The 20919-nt window shown below is 33.0% G+C and overlaps 1 protein-coding gene across 6 annotated transcripts in view; it reads left to right on the top strand.

Moving 5' to 3' along the window:
* The window catches only part of PIBF1 (progesterone immunomodulatory binding factor 1), a 124995-nt gene that overhangs the window by 68088 nt on the left and 35988 nt on the right, over window positions 1-20919 (top strand). For 5 of the 6 annotated variants that reach the window (XM_062566912.1, XM_062566910.1, XM_062566911.1 and 2 more), the window contains 4 exons: window positions 6794-6959; window positions 12175-12325; window positions 15253-15343; window positions 19645-19747. In XM_062566912.1, the coding sequence (XP_062422896.1) occupies window positions 6794-6959; window positions 12175-12325; window positions 15253-15343; window positions 19645-19747 (511 nt within the window). The remainder of the gene's footprint in view (window positions 1-6793; window positions 6960-12174; window positions 12326-15252; window positions 15344-19644; window positions 19748-20919) is intronic. The other variant, XM_062566913.1, reaches the window with a different exon arrangement.

Here is a 20919-nt window from a genome sequence, read left to right as displayed (position 1 = left end):
TAGTATAACTATCAAGTACAGGCTAGGCTAGGCTAGGCTAGGCTACGCTGAAGCAGTCCCTACTATTACTCTTGAAGCTGTGTCATGGTGCAGAAAGGAATTTGAGTTTCACAGAGTCAGAGTCAATGAGGAAAAGGTAATATGATTGTGCAGTCCAGAGATGAGAAATTAAACATGGATTTCATGGATTTCTGTTAGATCCCATCATCGTCTAACAGATACATCTGAATTGTACAAATCTTTTGGTAGTGTTAATTTTTTGATTTTTGGAGAGATGGAACACCAATCACACTAATGAGGTTTCTCAGGGTTTCCTCTTGAGTAGAATAAAGACAAAGACAAGCAGCTAAAGAAGTCTTTTAGAAGCATAGTAATTCATATTTTAATCCAAGAGTACACAGCCTTTTAAACTTGCTTCTTGCTAGTCCTGTTGTAGTTTCATGAGGAGGAGAACTGTGTAACAGCTACTCTGTTTTTATCTCTGGCATAAGGTACAAGAATACTTGAGAAGTCTGCATGTTTTCACTGAACACTGCAGGCAAAGGTGTCTAGTCTAGGGTACACTGGGGCCTGCTGAGGTAGAAACAATATATGGGTTCTATGTAATGAAAAGCTTTAGTTATTGCACAGGTGAATTTGGATTTAATTGCCCTGAGATTATTGGTAATGTGAAAAATTCAAATTTCTTGCTGAATCTGGATCTTCAGAACTCGCGTTTTTTACAAACTAGAAGATAGTATATAGAAGTGTTGCCTTCAAGGAAGTTGTTTCAACAGAACGAGGATCAGAAGCCAATATATAACAAACCTTAGAATGCTGCAAAACAGAAAAATCTGCTTTGAAGCAAGCAGCTTTAAACAAAGCTTCTAAGCGTTCTTTCTCAAGCAGATTTTGCTAAACCACATGCAAAAGTACTGTATTTTTAATTACTTGATACGAAGCAAATGTAACATCTGGCAAGAACTTGCATGTTAAATCTTGTTTACCCTATAACATTTAAGCTATACGTTTTCTGGAGTGTTTTTAATAGCAATCTAAACCAAGAATACTACTTCTTAGTGTTATTTGGAGAAAATAAATTTTAAGTGAAAACTATTTCAGCAAAGGATTCTTTCATTGTGAAACCATTTGTTGATGACATACTTCATCCTCTGTTTAATCATTCTACTCTGAAATCTTTTTTCTTTTGTTGGAGATTCCTTGGTATTAAGTATATTGTTGTTTTAGTCCACACTAGAAGTAATATAATTGATGGAAATTAATGAAGCAATTAATAAATGATATGAAAGAATAGCATGTAAAGGTAGTGTAGCTATCTCTATAAAATACTTGTATTTAAATTAACAACAGTTTTCTTACTTAGAATATAGTGTTAAAATCAACGCTCATTTTGTGAAACTAGACAGATATGTGATGTATCAGATTCATATTCAGTGCTACATTTCTGTATACATACAGAATGAATATTTTATTGCTAAGTGAGCAATAAAAGCATGATCAAAATTCTTACTTTTTCAGTTACATGGTGCATAGCATGTAAACTGAATTCATGGAAAACTTCTAGCTGTTCAGAAACATGCCAGACAGTTTTTAGTGCCGAGGATCAAAAAGAGAATCAGTGAAAACAAGATTCTTCAGGTAGCCATGTTTGAACTAGAGTCTCAATTTCCCATGTGTGTGGACAGTGTATGTGCAGTCATTATGTCCGTATAATTTCAGTATGACTGAAATAGATACTGATCAATCTCTAAATTGTTGCTACTGCTTCTGTGACTCCAAGCAGCAAAATGAAGTGTAAGGAAAACTCTGCTCTGTGTTTTCATATTTTGCTTTGGGCTCTTTGGAAGTGAGGAGGCCCAACAGCTGGATTCAACTGCAAAAGATGAGGAAGTAAAAATACAGGGATTTGAATGTGATGGGTGAAAGAATTATGGGTAGGACTTGAGGAAGTATACCAAACTGTGCAGGTGGTACAGGAATAGTGAGAAAATAGACCAGTAGAGGGGAGGATATGGATATAAAGACAGGAATGGAAACTGAATAGGATAGGAACTAGATGAGAGAAGAAAAGAGGTTCTCCCCAGTAGGAAGAATGTAAATAGAACTGGAAATCAGAGAAATCTGGCCAAGAGCTGAGACAGAGAGAGAAAAAGTCAGGAACATTGGAAGACATGTTGAGGCTGGAAGTGAGAAGAGGTCAGGGAGGAAAAGTGTAATATTTAAGTTTCTCTATGGATTTGGCACTGAACCAGAGTACAGAGGTTTGTACAAATAGGATAGTATTGTAATTACTCTAAAGAACTTAGACCTGGAACTGACCCATCTGTAGAGTAAGGATGATTTCACAACTTAGGATTTCTTTTTTTTTTTTTCCTTTCCATTTTTAAACTTGAAAAGTATGTCTAAAACATCTGCTTAAGAGCTGTAGGGTGGGTATAAGAAGTTTGCGAAGTTAGAAAGGGTTGATGCTAAGTTTTGTATAATTTTCATAGGACTTCCTTTGGAAGATGTTTTATAATGTAGTCTTTACTTGCTTGGCGTTCTTTTCTATGAACAAGTTTAATACTAGGATTTGATTCTTCTTGAATGCTTAACTTTATAAACGTAGTTGTCTTCTAATGGACTTTATTGTTCAGTTTATACAGTTTTGAGGAATATGGCTGAACATCTCAGGATTTTTGTATGAGATGTGTCATTTGCTTATTCAGATAGTTGGGCCTTTGTAATAAATCAGGGGTAGATAATTATTAGATAGAGTAATTATTATAACTATAAAGTAATAAAAGTAAAAGCAATAACAGGAAATATTTTATCAGAATTATAATAATTAGTGAATTAAAAAAGTGAAAATCATTTTTAATAATTATTTATTCTGTCCAGTATAATCAGAATCAAAACGACTTGATAAGTTACAATAGGTACTTCCTTAAACCGGGCTATTCTTAATCCTGTCTTGCACATAGTCATATTTCACTAATGCCCATTTCACAGCTAACAAAGGTCGATGTGTTATATGTCAGACCTAGATGAGGTTACTACCATCCTGTGTTTTGTTAGCACACTTTCTTCAGAGAAAGTGAATATTTGGAGGAGTGTTTATTCTTCATAATATGAAGAAAATATGTATATATATACATAGGGACATACATGAAAGTTGATTTTGCGATGTTTTTGCAATGAAATCCTTCAGTTTATAGTCACTGTATGATATTTCTAAAAGTTATTTTATCATTATCCACCGATTGCAAAAATAAACTCATTTTTTATAGAAGAATCTTAAAACCATCCTTACAAACCAAACAGAGCTTAAATTCTGAATAGTCTCTTTTCTACTTTACTCTAAAAGTACTCTTACTCTAAAAATAACTTTTTCGATAATCAACCTTTCTGATAACTGTTGTGTCAGTCTCCTTCAGAAACTTCAGGCTTTCTTTACTGGTCATCCTGATGGCACAGAAATATGATGAAGTTCAGATCACATTCCAAGCGTGTTCTTCTAGTTTTTTGCACTTTTTCATTGGCTTAATATGTAGTTTAACTTTCATTAAAAACTCCCATTCTTTTAGAGATTATCTAGGTAGATTAAGGAATGTGTTTTGCTTTATGATACATGACTATATGTATGCGCATGCATACACATGCTTGTGCTGAAATAGCAGCCAAGTCTTGTGTTTGCTGGCCTAGTAACAGCAAATATGACAAAGAAACTGATGACAAAGAAACTCTTAACAATGCTACACTAGAGGATTTACTAGAGAGGTCAAAAGAAAACTGACTTAGCTAACAAAAATTTTTCCTCTAGCAACTCCAGGAAAGTGGCAAATGTCATTAAAGGAAGTGTAGATTTCCATATTACAAGCAAAAATGAAAATGAATGTAGTTATATCTTGTCAAGATCGTATATAAAACTGTTATATGTTACTAGTCATGGACTGCACTGTAACAGTATTTGTTTCAAAAATCATTGCTGGTGTAATGCACATTAGAAAATTAGTCTTCATAACGTCGCCAGTACATTATGAATCATTCGTATGTAAGCTACTTAAAATTTACAATACCAGAATTTCTGAACTACCGTTCATGGTTGTATTGATAAGCATGCTCTGGAAGCACACAATGCGTTGAGTTACGGAATCAGCAGAGGAGTATGGACACATTATCTGTGCCTGTGCATATGTTTGCAGTGTGTAAGCTCTGTACAGAACAGATCATTAAACCTCAGACCATTTCAGGTTCAGGAGCAGTCTACAGAAAGACAGCGTCTTTTTTTTTTTTTTTTTTTCTGTAGAGGTACACGGCATGAATTTGTTACTGCTAGTAAATAAATACGACTTCTAGATAAATTTCATTGTACATTGCATTGCACGTCAGATGACTGGATGACATGCTTTTTTGTGAAGACATGCTCGTCTTGTAACAGAACAGTCTTCTCAGACTTGTAACAATGTGAATGGCGGAACAGATTTACTGTCATGTCTGCAGCCTATCGCGTACAAAGTGTGCAGAATGTTACAGCATTGAAGCTGGTTTTGTGTGATAAAATGAAAATAGGAACATACAGTCAATGAGCAATGTTAAAATGCTTAAAGCATCAGTGCTTGAAGAGCAGCCTAAAGCAATGCAGAATTGACAGCAGTAATTGCTACTAGATGGATAACTGGCATTTAGCGGTTTGAGTGCAGTACTTCTATTTGAGAAGGAATGTCATGCTAATATTGAAGAAAAAAATATTATTTTGACAAGAGCAATGTTTTCATGAGTTCAGTAGGTGGAGTTTCCAATCTGCTCATGCAGCCTGTGTGGGAACAGGCTGTGGTTCATGCATTGAATCATATTGCATTATTTACTCATAAACGAATATCTACAGAGTGGCTATAGAGGACATCATAATGGCACATTTTGGTTCTATTCAGGTTAATTCCAGTGAAAATTGCTTCCTCTGTGCCTTAGAAAGATTCCTACATCTGAAATGCTCAAGGAAAATATTTGGAGTAACGTCGTTTGATTAAACAGTATCAGTCCTACCTAATAAAGATCAGCTGCTTAACAGAGTTGAATTGTGTTGCAATGACTATTTAACAAATGACATTTAACATAACAGCTGTATAGGGTTAGAATTAAAGTTTAGTTATCATTTTAACAATTTGTTAAGTGACTTAGCATGAAAAGTACTGTCTTGCATTTAATAGTTGTCAAAGGATTTATTTTCTTCGAGTTTGTTCACTAGCCTCAAGTGTTGATTTTCAACATCCACAGCATCCGGTCGCAAGGAATTTCACAGCTTTCGTGATATACTCTGTGAAGAATGACTTCTTTGTTTATATTCTGCATCTGCTAGCTTCATTAGATGTCTCCTCATTCATCCTTTTGAAAAATACAGTGAATAATTGATTCTATTTCCCACTGTCCTTGCCACTCATGATGGTACTGACTTCTGTTATTTCTCCCTTCTCCCTAGGCCATCTCTTTTTCAAGCTGTAGAGTCCTAGCTTGTTTAAATAATTTCTTCCATACAGTGCCACTATATAATTGCATGATGTTGCCAGTTGTCAAAGGTGATCCTTATTACTCTTCTCTGACCCTTTACCAGTTCTATTACTTCTTTTTGAGGTGAAGTACTAGAACTCTACTGAGCATTCAGTATGCAAGCAACATCATGGAGCTGTAAAGCGACACAATGATTTCTATGTTTTATTTATTCCTTTCATAGTAATTCCTCAGAAGTTGCTTTTGGCCATTGTTGAAAACTGGACTGATTTTTTCATGCACTTAATATCATCTCAAGATCACATTCCTGAGTGGTAATGGTCAGCTAGGAGCTCATTATTTCTATGTATAGTTAGAGCAATTTTTTCTACTTGTGACTTACTTGCATTTATCTACTTTGAATTTCGTACACTATTTAATGCTCAGTTTCGTAAGGTTCTACTGGTCTTCACATCAGCCTTGTTTTCACAGTTTAGTAATTTAGTATTTCATCAGCAAAATTTCAGCCCTTTTTTTTGAGATTGCCTATAAATATAATGAGCAGAACAGTTGAAATCTACTAAGTGGAGCAGTATTTATCTGTGACCTATAATTACCTTATAGATAAATATTCAATATTACTTTCAGTAATCAATATTTTATGCATATGAATCTTACTTCATTTCTGCTTTTTGAGAGTCCTTGTACCTATGGTTTTGAATGATTATGAGAATTAAGAAACCATTGTGGTCTAATTTTTCTTTATATCTTTGGGTAGGAGAAGAAGTAATTTAGGGATAACCATAATATCCCAAAAGAGATATGCAGCCTTGATACTGCTGAGATCTAATACCACTTTTTACCATGTACAGCAAGGGCTGGTGAATACAGGAGACAGGTCATCTTGGTATCTCACAGTGCATCTCCTTCATGTCTTCTGAAAGATTTCAGTGTTGTACATATGCAATGTATGCATTTGTGTACCCAGAATGAAATTCCTGTTAATGCAACAATTTTCAAAAATAAGATATACTGTAAGGTCATTTTCATTTGATTCTGTGTTAAGCACATACTCAGCAAAGCCAGGGACTTAATTTTCCGTTCTTCTGTCCTTTGTTGTCATTATAGTATTAAATTTTTGAAAAGGGTTTCCAAATGTAAGTGACAGTAGTTAGATATACTAATATTTATTAAACTTCTAAAAATAATGTATTCATTTCTGAAATGTATAACGTGTGGTGAACAGAACTAACATATATGATCTACAAGTATTCTAATTTTTTTTTAATTTTTGAAATTTTTTTTTTTTTTTTTTTTTTTTTTTTAGGTATAGACAAATGCAACTTGGCACAGAAAGCAAAGTAGCTGAACTTCTTCACCAAAGTAAGTTAAAGTCCTTTGAAAGTGAACATGTTCAACTCATGCAGCAAGAAACAGCTAAGAATCTTTCACAGTGCCAGATAGAATGTGAGAAATATCAGAGAAAACTGGAGGTATGTTACAGAGAAACACTTTACTGGGTATTATGTAGTCCTATTCAGTTAGAGTTTGAAATGGAAAAAGCTTGGAGAAAAAGCAACAAAGAGCAAACGTGGTTGAGGTAGTATTTCCACCAAGTTCTACAGAAACAGAATCTAATAACCAAGTTTATTGAACTTGACCAGTTCAGTGGAAAACGAGATTCAGGGGAGAGAAAGAAGACAAAATAATGCCTCGTAGGGAGAAGCTGAAGACCTGTACTGTAAGTTACCAGTATCTATCACAAATAAATTCTTTCTAAATTTCAAACATTAGTATTTAGCTACCTTATTTGTAAAAAACTTGTCATTCACTTAAGGAATAACTCCAGTGGGCTGTGGAAGTACCTTATTCCCATGAGGTATTTGTCAAAATAAATTGAAGGTTTTAAAATTAAACCATTTTGTCATTTACAAACTAGGCCCAGAATATCATTATCAAGGCAAAAATGGATGTAATGGACCTTTTTCTGCTGTTCTTCATGAACAGAGCATTGAAAGAAAAAGGAGGAGGAAGGGAAAAAATACAGATTAACAGACAAAAACATGGGGGATCGCATGCGCATGGCAAGGGAAATACATATTTTTGGTTAAGAGAACATATTTAAGATTTAAATAAATTGTTTTCTATGAGACTTTTAAAGGAGTTATGTATTTTTTTTTCTTTCTGTAGACAAATAGTTCCCTTGAGACATATAGTAAAAGTCCAGTCTCTCTGTTTTTTCTTCAAAAACTCCTGCTGCCTGATGCAGAAGCTTATGCTGCAGTTGTTCCCTCATTCTGGGCACTTACAGATGGTCTCTTAAGCTGACTGTGTATTTTCACAGAATTTAATTATGACCTTAGCTACTATATGAAATCTATTTGAAATTGCCACCATGATCAGAAGTTATTAGAGAGGTAGGTGCGCACGCACACACAGAGAGACTGTATATTTTTTTTTCTCATAGGAACCCAGACTAAAAGAAGTGCAGTTAATTTGGGTAGGAGACAACCAAAAGTATGAGTTATATATTTGATATATCAAAAGAATTCCTTAAAAGACAAAGTGATGGCTTGATAACTCCAATCTAGGGAATGGGAAGAAGACTATGTATGTTACCTTTTCTTTTAATCTGTAATAGAGAATATGTTAAACATGAACATATATACTGTATTACTTCAGAAGAATTATTTCACAAAGCAGAGCAGTCCATGCAAAAATTCTGTATATATTTCTAATAATTAGTCATTCAATCATTCTGATAATGCGACTAAAATCTTAGCTGTATAAATTGGATACTTCATAGTAGTTTGTCAGAAGCTAACGACATTCATTTAAAATATAAAATAAAAGTGAAATGTACTAATTTATGGTCTTTGTGTTTGTCTAGACAGTGTTACATGATGAAATCCCATTGTTACCGTATAGTGTATTGTCTATGATAAACAGTGTTTATTGTGACCTTTGCCAATAAACACTTTCTCTCATCTAATCTAGTTCTACCAGAATTACTTATCAACTTTAGAGGAATTTCACTTCAGGAAACATAACAGAAAATGTATTGGGGAATATTTCATTTTTTGTTTAAAATGTATACTTCAGGTACCAAATCAGCAAAAAACAAAACTTTTTTTAGAGGAAATATTCATTTGGTGAATTTCTCTTAAAATATACTTGTAGAAGTATAAACTTTTAAAATTTGTTACATTATTTAATTACACTGTAATATATCCACCAAGCTTAGTAGAATTTTGCATATCTGTATTTGTGTTACAAGATTACTAGAAAATGAAAGTTCAGACCCTTTTATAGGACACAGCATCAGGTAGAATGCAACATATCATACTTAGAAGATGCTTACATTTGATCTCTGACAGATCCTTTTGTATCTATTTAAGAAGTTACTGCTTCTGAATTATCTCTTCCCCTTTACTGTCTATGACAGAGTTGGAAAAATGGAATGTATGTTTGCACATTAGTATGAAGTCTGCTACTTTAACAGCAGTACTGGTAAAACTAAGTTTTAGAAAGTGATTTGAAAAACAGTACCAGTATAATTACAGATCTGTATATTCAAAGTTTCTAAACTAGCCTGTTGTAATGTATGACCTATACAACATAGTTGATGAAGTTATTTAATACTATTGTCACTTTGCGTGACATATTTATACATCGTTGCAGAACAACAGAGAGCTAACAAATTTATTCAGCTGTGATAATAAGAAAATTTTGTATATGTCAAAAAACAGTAAGATACTATGTCAGTGTATAAAAGTGCTTCATATTTTTCGTTAGAAGACCTGACTAACGTCTTAATATACTATGTAAAATTTTGCCCCTGTGCAAATGTTTGATGCTGCAGATAAACGTCCCGCTGTCTAGAGACTGCTTGAACTAAAAATAATCATAACTATTCCAAAATAGTGACCCCGTATTTCCCAATACAGTGTATCTTTGCTCCAGAAATTATATTAACTATTTGATTTCTAATAATGCATTAGTAATAATAATTTTACGTTAGCATTGTCTTACTTAATATTATTAAACGTAAAAGTAAGTATTAATCAGAATGCTGGATCTGGTTAAATGTCAATTTTAAAAATCGTCTACAACTAAAATTCTGTAATTCAAAATGACACCTCATTCGTGTATAAATATATATACTTGTATCACAAAGCTGTGTTATGTACTAAGTTGTATAAGAACAAATATGGTGAATGCAATGTGCTCATTAAAAAACAGCAGTTATAATAGCATTATTGTATAATAAAAATGCTTTCTATTGATGCAAAATTCTAGGACAAATTTTACAGCTAAAGAAATCAGCTTACATTACTAATACTATTTACATAAAGTTGGACCTTGCTGTGTCTATAAGCTTAGAATTAATTCATTCTTTCAAATACGCACTTTCAAAAATGTATGACATCCCATTTGCCTATTTGAGTATTGGAAAGGTGTCCAATTTTCAGTAGAGGAAGCTTATTTTAAATCAATTTCTTCACCTGAGCAAACTTAGTACCAAGATCATATCACAAAGTCCAATTTGTCAGGTTTAAATGAGATTGGCACTTTGTGCCTAAAACAAATGGTGGGGTGCAAATTGGACAGGGCAGAAGAACAACTATATTCCACGTGCCTTCTATGGTAGCCTTCTTTTTGTGGAATGATGCTGTTACTGAAGTGTAAACCTGCCTTAGGTGTTTGTGAGAAGGAACTATGGATTGGAAAGAGAATTACAGAATGGAGGCAAACATACATTTTGTTCTTTCTTTTACTTCATGCTACAAAACTGTTTTCTTCTCTTGTCTTTAAAGTTATTTATAGATAAAATGCATTTTTTTGCTGTTGTGTCTGTATTGGAACATTCAGATCCTGGCTGATGAGATTAGTTGTGGTCATCAGCAGTGGGAGTGCTAGTTCTGCTGGACTTTGTGATTGCTTTACAGATCTTAATTGCCCAGACTTGTCTAAGCTTAGAGGAAGATCGTTCAATACGAGTTATAGTTCCAGTTTCTGTGTGGATATTTATTTGATTTCAGTAACATCTTGAGTGAGAGGGGATTTCTTCCCTGTGAGAGTGACGGAGCACTTGCACAGGTTGCCCAGCGAGGTTGTGGAGTCTCCTTCTCTGGAGATCTTCAAGGCCCGCCTGGATGCAATCCGATCTAACATGCTCTGGCTGACCCTGCTGAGCAAGAGGGTTGGACTAGATGATCTCCAGAGGTCCCTTCCAACCTTACTGATTCTGTGATTCTGTGAATATTTGCCATTCAGCTGTACTAGGTCACTTGCCACTTCCTTTTCTCTTTAGAAATGTGCTTTCTGAAACCAGTACTCTTTTGTTAAGAAATGCCTTGCAAAATATAAATACTTGATGTCTGTAATTTTTACTTTTGACTGAATTCTTAATTCTTTTAATTTCCTTTTAAAAATATCATAGCAATATACTAAGGCTTTTTCTAATCCTCTCTTCTTATAAGGCATTAATCTTAATAGTTCTGTGGTCACTAGTATGTTGTGGCTCAGCTGCAGCTACTTCATGAACCAAATCTTGTTTTTATTTGGGTTTCAGCATAGAGTACTTTCGCTAAAAGCAGGAACCAGCTATTTTATATGTTACCAAATTTTGTCCTATACGTTTATTCTATTAAGACAATAGATGAATGTTTTTATTTCATTTTTCATATTTGAGTTGCTTCTTTCTCTAAGCATTGTACATTTTTTGTATTTTTAATAGCGATTATGATATCATTGCTGTATACACTCTGCATATATTTCTGTATCTTGAGATTTAAATTAAACTATCATCTCCCTTGTTCAGAATTTATATTTGAGAAGTTAGTATTTAACTTAGCTACAGTACTACTTGATTATTACTTTAATCTCTTTTTTTTTCTGTGCAATATATAGACTGTACTATAAACTAGACTATAAACTAGACCAGAATATATACTAACACAGGATTTTGTCATTCCAGTTGATTTTATAATATTTATTTTGTCAGTGTTATTTTCCGTTTCAGGCACCATATTTAACTTAGCATTCCTTTTGAGTCTTAGGTTTCTTACATGCCTTCATAACTTTTACTTTCAAATATGTATCTTTTTTTATTTGTACTGAATGGTTTAAGTATTTACATCAGTCATGAATGCAATTGCATGTTATCTTTCAGTAGTAAGTAATTTAAGTGATTTTAAGTAATAAATAACAAGAACCTAGTGGATATTAAATATTCAATTTTGATAATTACACATTTACAATTCTGTAAAGGAACCTCCTATTCTTTTTCGGTTTCATAAGTGAAATCTAAAACTAGTTAAACAAAAACAATAAATGAATCTAGTTTTTTTAATTACTGCATATTTCATTTTTTAGCTGTTACCTTGCTTTCCTAAATATTTTTTCAAGTTCTTGTAGCTTTTCAGAGAGAAATTCTTAGAATTACTAGGGCCTTAGTAGACTAGCATTTAAGTGACATGACCTGGGAGTGTAATCTGTGCAAGATAATATACTTGAAAAAATAACTGCTTCTTAAAGTATTTTAGCTCGTTTTGTGCAAAAATTAGATGAAATACGATGCATTATTGTTATGTAGTATCATATGGGTGAACCTGTTACATGTGTACTTTTACCTTTTTCATAAATAGCTGTGAGTCCTGAATAAATTCTATGAATTTATGATGTGTTCTTTATTCATTCTCATAGGTCCTTACTAAGGAATTTTATAGTCTTCAGTCTTCTAGTGAAACACGCATTATTGAACTTCAAACTCAAAATTCTGAGTTTCAGGCGAGGCTAGATACTTACGAAAAACTTGAAAAAGAGCTTGATGAGATAATTATTCAAACAGCAGAAAGTAAGTTCTGACCCAACTTATATTGTACTTTGAGGCATTTCTGACATTTTGACAGGATGTCTTATTTCTCATAGAACTTGCAAAATGTCACAGAATATCTGACATTTTCCATCCTCCTGCCCAACAATTAAGATGCAATCAGTAAAGATTTTGATAGAAAATATTAATGACATGTTTCTGAAAGTATTTTTAAATGTATGAAGTTAGATGTATGGATATTAAAAATCGTCTCACTTTCTTTTTCTGCATTTCTGTTTTGTTTATTCTAGTCATTCATTACAATTTAGATACTTTTTAAAAATTTTCTTGTTATATATTTTGAACACCATGAAAATTTTTAACTGGAAAACAATTGTAAGCATAATATTACAGTAGACAGAATGTGAATTATTTTAAGTATGAAAAAAATGGTTTTTTGAGTTGAATTAATAGTAATTAGATATAAGCAATTTCTTATGACAGATCAGTATTTTCTGAGTATTAAACCATGACTTAAACTCAGGATTGACAGTGTTAAAGTCTTCTGGACTATTCTTGAAAATTTTTGTTTCTGTTTGGCAAAAGATCCAATGTCTGTCCTCAAGCATGTCAAAATTCTTGTGAAATCATTTATTCTTTGGAGGAGTCTATTGAATCCACAAAGCAAGACCCTTCTAATTCTAATTAATTAATAACAAAAGTAAAACTCTAATCTCAAGGTCTTTTAGGCTGCATGTAAACAGAGTAGGCCTTTCTAAGATTTCAGACTAATTCATGTCGTCTCCTTGTCCTTCTGACTTCCTTTCCTCCTCCAGAAAAATGACAATATATAAATATTTTTTAGATGCAGTAGAAGAATGTTGTATGAGGTTTATATGTAAATAATGGTGTATGGCAGATTATATGATTACAGTGATGCCTGGATATCTTCAGTAACTAGGCTATACATATTTTATTAATTTTATAGACTCCAGCTTGTACTTGTTAGGATGGCATGACCACCCAAAGGTTCCAGTATGACCATAAGTATGTTTGTCAGTAATACTTATTTTTAAATATATGTGTTATCTTGCCTAAGGAGTATTTTTATATAAATTCAGAATTTTTTGATGTTATCATCATTTTTTTCTAAGGAGAAAATCAAGTTCAGAATGCTCTTTCTTGTTTACACAGGCTTACGTTTTTTCGTGCATCAGTAAAGATTTTATTCCTGCAGAAATAAAGTATTCTTAACTTCTTGCTAAATGTTGTGAAGTATTTTTTTTACAATGTAAATTGTATGCTACAGAATATTGTTGAATAAAATGAAAGTTTACAAGTAATACCTGGTCTGTGAAAGTATAATGACTGTTCTTCTAAGTTCTGTTGGAGAAAAAAGGGGAGATATAGTACAATATTATTTCAGTATACTTTCTGTTTAATAACTCACGTTGTTTTCTTTACAGTTAGTATAGAGTCTTTGACAGTAAAAGTTAGGATTATTAGGCTGAATTCCAGTTGAATTATGTTAAAATTGAAAGTCAAGCTCTTGCAGTTGCTCTCAGTTTTTTTCAGAAAAAACCTTTTACTGAAATATTCAATGATTGTTCTTAACATCAAGGTGAACTTCTATGGAAAATCAGAGTACATACAAACATTTATTTTAAAAAAATATTGGAAGGAGAATAATGGCATACTTTCCTCTGTGCCCCACGTGAAGCCTTGGTATTTACGTATCTTGAATAGCTAAAGACTGAAAGGTATCAGAAAAGAAGGAAATACATTCATTATTTTTCACATTTAATGTGTTTTAGAGATACTCTATCTGTCAGAGAATGTAATTCACAATGAGCATTTTCTGGGATGTCAGTGAGAATAAGATTTTAATCTTCAATCTTGGGGCCATTTCTTTACATATCAGTGCTATATATTTTTAAATTAATCCTGAGTTATGACGCCTTTGCTGTTTACACTGTTTGAGACTGCTGTGGGGTTTGTTTTTCTGGACTTTTTAATAAACTTTATTTGCACATGTGAAATGTCTTTTTGACCTATAATCATGTAAGCTTTTTTCCCCCCCTTTTGGAGAATGTGTATGTGGAAGATATCACTGAATTGTGACTTCTAGTCCCTCATCATTATGCCTCACTTTATTAATATTGAAATAACATGAAGTGGCCTATTGAGGAATCTATTAAAGATTTTATGTAGCCACTCCTTACAGCATCTGAGTGGTTTCCACATGAGATGAATAACAACAGTAAACTTTCTCAGTATCTATTTCTTCTTCCTTTTCAGGAAGTAAAATATTTCAAAAGTAAAATCTTCACTTTAGGGTATTTTTCTTGTAAACTGGTTGATTTTATTACTTCCTACTAGTTGCTGTCTTTTCAAAAAAAAAAAAAAAAAAGTGATCCTATCTGTCTCCTCACAACAGCACTTTTTTGCTAAGTAGTGCAGAAATAGGAGGTAAAAAGAGTCTCCGCTAGCTTGTGAGATATATATTTAGCACAACAAAAACTGGAGAAGACCTCCATGGAAGGACATAAAGAAGATAAAACAAGCAAATACTGGTATGAATATTATGTTGGCTTGGTATCTACAATGTATACATTTTTTTTTCTCTTTGTCTTCAAGATTAGATGTACATGGATGCTACTGACAGATACGACTGACCTATTTAGGAAGAAGAAAAAAAAATGTTAACCCTGTACTTCTGAATCAGTCTAACACTGTTAGCGTATATTTTGTGATCATATCAATAATATGAATGTTCAAGGACACTCTTTTCCTTTACTTTCACAATTCATAAGTCTTATGTTCATCGGAAAAATAAAAAGTAAAAAGTCTAGCAGTGTCATGGGAAGTAAATATATAGCACTGTATTACTGCTAACTGTGAATCAACTTGTTCCATTGCATTTTAGAAGGACATCTTATTAACAGCACCTTTCTGGAATTTTTTTGCAGTGGAAGATGAAGCTGAAGCTGAAAGGGTTCTCTTTTCGTATGGGTATGGTGCCAATGTGCCTACTACAGCCAAAAGACGACTAAAGCAAAGGTGAAAAATGCCTTCTGTATTTACTTGTTGAAGACAAAGTACGAACATGTGTAAAAAGACAAAGTAACTGAACATGTGTGTTTTGTTCAGTCTTAGAAAAAAAACAGTTTGATTAGCGTGGAATGTTTAATTACTATTAAATACAAAGAAATGAGATAATAGGACCTATTTATGTGGTGGATAAGAACAAATGAGCATATAAATATTTTTCTAGCTTACTGTAAGGTCTTATTTCCTTGTCTTTCAGAAAGGTGAGTATCTTTAAGAAATAATGTTCTGTGTGTCAATGTTAATGGCAAAAAGAATTCAAAGCATAAACAAAAATCCTACCATCTTTGCTGGACACATAAAGAACAGTATAAAGACAGGGTAGGCATGTAGCACAACTTTGCAGATACATTCCTAGCATTTAGATATCAATGTTTCAGGAGCTGAAAGTGCAATTTTCATCTTGTATAGCTAGTTTTTACTAGAAACATATATTTGTTTTCTTGCCCTCTCCCCTTCCACTTTCTTCTTTAAAAAAAGAAATAATAATAATATCCTTTAGAACAGTAAGGTACTGATGAGAATTAACAAATAATGTTCTGTTTATGTTGGAAACAGTGTTTAGGGGGCCACATACTATTTCTTCTATCCTTTATATTTGTTTTTTAAGGTAAGTGTTGTCAATAGGATTGTCAGACAGAGATCATAAAGATTATATGTAGTACTTAACTATGACAACCTTATTTCCTCTTTCACATTCCTCTTCAGATTGCTCCTTAACGATATCTTTTCCCATTTTATAAAATTGCAAAAACAGGCAAAAAACTCAACAAGCCTGTTACGTATCTATTTTCAGAGACTGTTGAGAATTCTATAACATTGTTTCCTAAAACTTCAGATTCCTTCGTCCTGTGTCAATAGTTCAGAAACTTGTCTTGAGTTTCAGCAGCTTTCTTTTTCCCTACCTTACTCATTTCAGTTTAAATAATCTATATGTATATTATGCTGGTTCCTGACCTTTTGAGTGGTGAATCTGATGATCAGTATACTAGGATTTCAAATGTGCCTGGAAGATTCTTTCTAAGCTTAGGAGCAGCTGTGTCAGAATGCTTCTCTTTTGTTCCAAAAGACATTGGAAGATAAAAGCTGATCTAAACCTTCATTATGATATTGGAGACTTCATAGACCTTCTGCAGCCTTTACCAATAAAGAAGATTTTAAAACAGAATGAAGGGTTTACCTACTGCTGTTCTGACTCAAGAAAAACTATCAATCATACAGAAAAAGAGTACAAAGCCTTCAACTCCTGAGCTTTAAAATAAAGTCTCCTTGAAACCAACTTCTATGTCAGGAGCTGTTAAAGAAACAGAGAAGTGTTCCATTTCTGGGGTTTTAGGTTAAGGAAAAAGAATCTATTTCAAATGTGAATAATGTACTTCTTGAAGTCTAGTGCCTGCTCTTTTTGATATCCTAAATGAAGAACTCTGGCAAGTTCACAGCATGCACTTCCATGTCTAATTAAAACTTTGTGCTAAATCGCCCAGTAAGGCATGACAGGGTCTACACGTGTTTGCCTACTTGCCACAAAAAAAAAAACTATTTTGTGGCTTTGGACATAGAGACCATCCACATACTAGTAAATTAAATATACCTGGGAAGATTCTCAAGCACTGAGACCAAATGACATATAGCCATACAATTCCATAATGTTGAACTCTCTGTGTATGTTAGCTGCATGTAAACTACAAATTGGCAGTGGTTGCTGGTCCATGCTGTCTCCTCAGCTATGTTTGGGTACTGTTTGAGAGAGTGTCAGTTGGCAAGTGCCAAAATGCTACCAAGAACACTAATGATTTCCTAACTGTAAATTAGCACAGTCTTGAGCACTGCATAATTTTCTAGGATGGATGAAACCATAGTTTTCCAGAATGAGCTGTTTTTATAGATCACTCTGTTTGTTTGCTTATTCTGAAATTAAGCTGGTCAAAAACCATAGTGATAAGCATACTTGAAACATGTACTTTTGATTATCATTCAATACTTGGAAATTCAGGTCAAGTTCACTGAATAGTTTTAGCTGGAAAAATTATGATGTGCTTCATTCCCAAAGTTCATATGATAAAGTATCAATCTTTCCCCTGTACTTCAGTAGCTAATGTATAAGAGCCTTCATTTGAGATATTGGAGAAGCGGTTCATTCCTCTGTTCTCTAGATAGGGTTGTAACATACATCCATCTGCTAAATAAAAGTCCTAACCGGTAGCCTGGAGAATTAATTTCTCTTTTGCTCAGTTAATCTTTTCACAAAGTTTGAGGATCCTTATAAGAGGAACAGGGAGAGATTACCCTTTGTCCAACTGTGAAAATTATGTGTAGAAAGGAAAGTGGCTGATGGTGTTCTAAGCTAATTTTATATAGAGTTGCACATCTCTCAATTTTTCCCTAAATCAGCTTCTTCACTCCTCCCAAGCTTCATCTAAAATGATATTCAGAACCTTTTCAGTCTCCTGAGCCTGTAGACATTTTAATGCTCTCTTTCCACTTCAGAATATCGTCTTCTTGATACCAAGTGGTACTCCTACTGAAAGATTATGTGTACTTAACATAAACTGAAGGTATATTCTGACTCTTCTGGAATCTATATTGCCTCTTAGTGTAATTGAGAATGTCAGGTCATTCCTGTCACACAAAAAGAAAGTAAAGGATTGTATGAAACTGTAAGTTCATATAGCGTGACATGGGTGAAGAGTGTTAAAAACTTCTGCCCAATCTAATAGTGTATTCTTTTTTATTGAGGTGCTGGTTATGACTGATGAAATTTTCAATAAAAATATTTACACTCATCTAGCTTTACATATTCTAAGCCTCAGCTTAATGATAAATAAAGCTCCATTATCATTCCCCTTTAAATAGCTTATGCTCCTATAGTTTCAACGTCAAGGTCAGGAATTGGATAACACTTTGGTTTGCATTATTTGGAGATTTAGAGTCTTGCATTTTCAGTTTATGGGCAGTACGTGGCTGAGAGTCTAATATCTGAACTAGCTCCTCTCTTCTGTACATACATTTTTGAAAATTGGTTACGCATTTGACTGGAAGGATAGATTGTGTTTCTAGAGCCTGTAGTTCAGTGGTTAGGACAAACTAAAAGGAGATTAATTTTAGAGCTTTGAATTTCCTATTGCATGCTTGGTGGCGAGAATGCCTAAATGTAGAAGAATATTGTCATATCTTTTCTAGATACGGTTTCCGTGGAAAGTTGACAGGCTACTGAATCCTACAAAGGTGGCAGGATTCATTACAAGATTAAGACACATAAATGTAGACACTGGTTTAAGATGGGGCATCTAACTACCCTTTATAATCAATATAGATCTAATCAATAAAGTTAGTAAAGTTTGGAGTGTGTTTCAGCCTACCAGCCAGTTGTCCATTTTAGGGAAAGCTGTTCAGGCTCTACTGACTGTATTGAGCAGGACTGTACTCAATATAATAACAGCTTGGACCCAACAGCTATGTTAGATACAAGAGGCTAGATTTAGGCTGTAGTATTGCAAACTTATTTTGCAGTTGCAATTTCAAACTGAATCTTCCCATAGCTATCTATGGAACTATGGAGGTGAATTAATGATAAACTTTGATTTTGGACACGAAACATGAGAGGTTGGGTTGGACATGAAACATGAGGGGTTGAGGATCTACTTTTTTTTATATTACATTTTTTTTTGACCAAAGTGTTTAGGTAGCTGAATAATCCCCTCTCATAATTTATAAATTCTTCTGTGGACCTGGGAAAGAGCTTATTTAACAAAAAAAAGTCTATTACATATTTAATTATTTAGGATATTCAATCTTAGACAAGACAATTTTATCTCTATTTGGAAAATGATTAAGTATTACTTATTCATTGTTCCCCCATAAAATGTACATTAAAGTAAATTGATATGTATTTTTGAGGAGAGGCAATTTATAATGATTCCCTAAAGTTTTTAGAAAGTAAATACCGATATAATCAGTTGAAAAATTGTAATATGATTTCTGAGACTATGTAATATTGTGCAAATGATATAAATAATTACTTTGTGGGAAAAAAATGGCATACAATGGCATAACTGTAGGAATTCAGTTCTGTCAAATTTGTAATATTTTTATGTTCTTACAAGTTTGACCACTCTGTATGGCTCCACTGCATAGTTTATGCATTAATATTTAAGCATTAGTGAAAAATTAAGGCAAACACATTCTGAAGTATAAATATGAGAATTTGTTTTGTATGTAAAAAATAAACTTGAACTTGCTTTTTATTGGCACAGTGTTCACTTGGCAAGAAGGCTACTGCAGCTAGAAAAGCAAAACTCACTGCTTGTAAAAGATCTGGAACATCAGAAGGAAAAAGTAACACAGATTTCACAAGAGGTAAATTACTGCCACAAAAAAATCAAATCTATAGAGACTGTAAATATTGCAGAACAGCTGTTCATAAAATGGAATATTTTCTAAACAGTGTTTACTGTGCATTTGAGGTCACAAAATGGCCTCATAATTAACCAAAACTTTATACTGAAGTTTTTCAAAGACATTTTTATTGTATTTTGAAACAAAGATCAAAAGAGGGATTTTTTTACAGGCCAAACAAAAATGTATTCTGATTTCTGAATAGAAGACAGCTAGCCAAGCTCGTTTGTTCTGTCTGATAATTAATTGTTCTATGAATACCTCATTACATTTTACACAGCTCTGGTCTTAAATCACTTTTGAAAATGTTTCTGTAAATACTTTTCTACATTGTTCAGTTCTTGAGTCTTTTGAATATACAAGTCTAGGGGATATTTAATATAAACTGCTTAGAAAGGATGTAAAATTATTTTTCTGACCATGTCACATCAAGTTTAATTGCATGATTATTTTAAAATCTATATGTAATAGTGAAAACACATATTGTGTTCACATGGAGGATAATTGCTAAACAAGAATCAATTTGAAATACGCCAGAATTAAGTTGAAATCATTTTTGGAAATATTTTTGAGATTCTCTTTCAAGTGTCTCTTAGGAACCAGAGAACTTCTAGGTTTGCTGCTAGATGTTACTACGATATGGAATTTCTAGGATGACTGTTTCAGGAATGAAAGAAATAGTTTGGTTTTAAAGCTATGGTAATTAATAATTATGATAACTACACTAAAATACTTTAAAATGCAAATATTTGCATTTTCTGCATATTTAAAAAATAGTTGAACGATTCTATAGTGAAAATTTCTGGTGGATAGCTAACCCACAGCTATCACTTTAAACTCTTAGGAATTAAAATTTCTTTTTAAAACCTATTTTCTATTAGATTTTTCTCTGGCATTCAAGTTTGAATGCTTCATCAGATTTTTTTTTTTATTATTTTGCGTATAATTATAGGCCATTTACTTTGATTACCTCAGCCATTCTGCTTGCCATTCTGCAATAAGTACACAAAGATTTTTCACTTAATTGGAAATACTTCATTCTGTTGTACAAACTGATCATCTGACTTTTGAAACAGGGGACAAAATATTTCCTGAAAAAATCTGTATTTTTTTCATCATTATATACAGTTTTA

Source organism: Rhea pennata, chromosome 1, assembly GCF_028389875.1.
Source record: "Rhea pennata isolate bPtePen1 chromosome 1, bPtePen1.pri, whole genome shotgun sequence".
Taxonomy (NCBI): Eukaryota; Metazoa; Chordata; class Aves; order Rheiformes; family Rheidae; genus Rhea; species Rhea pennata.
Note: the sequence above shows the minus strand (reverse complement) of the source record. Positions and strands in the feature narration are given on the sequence as shown.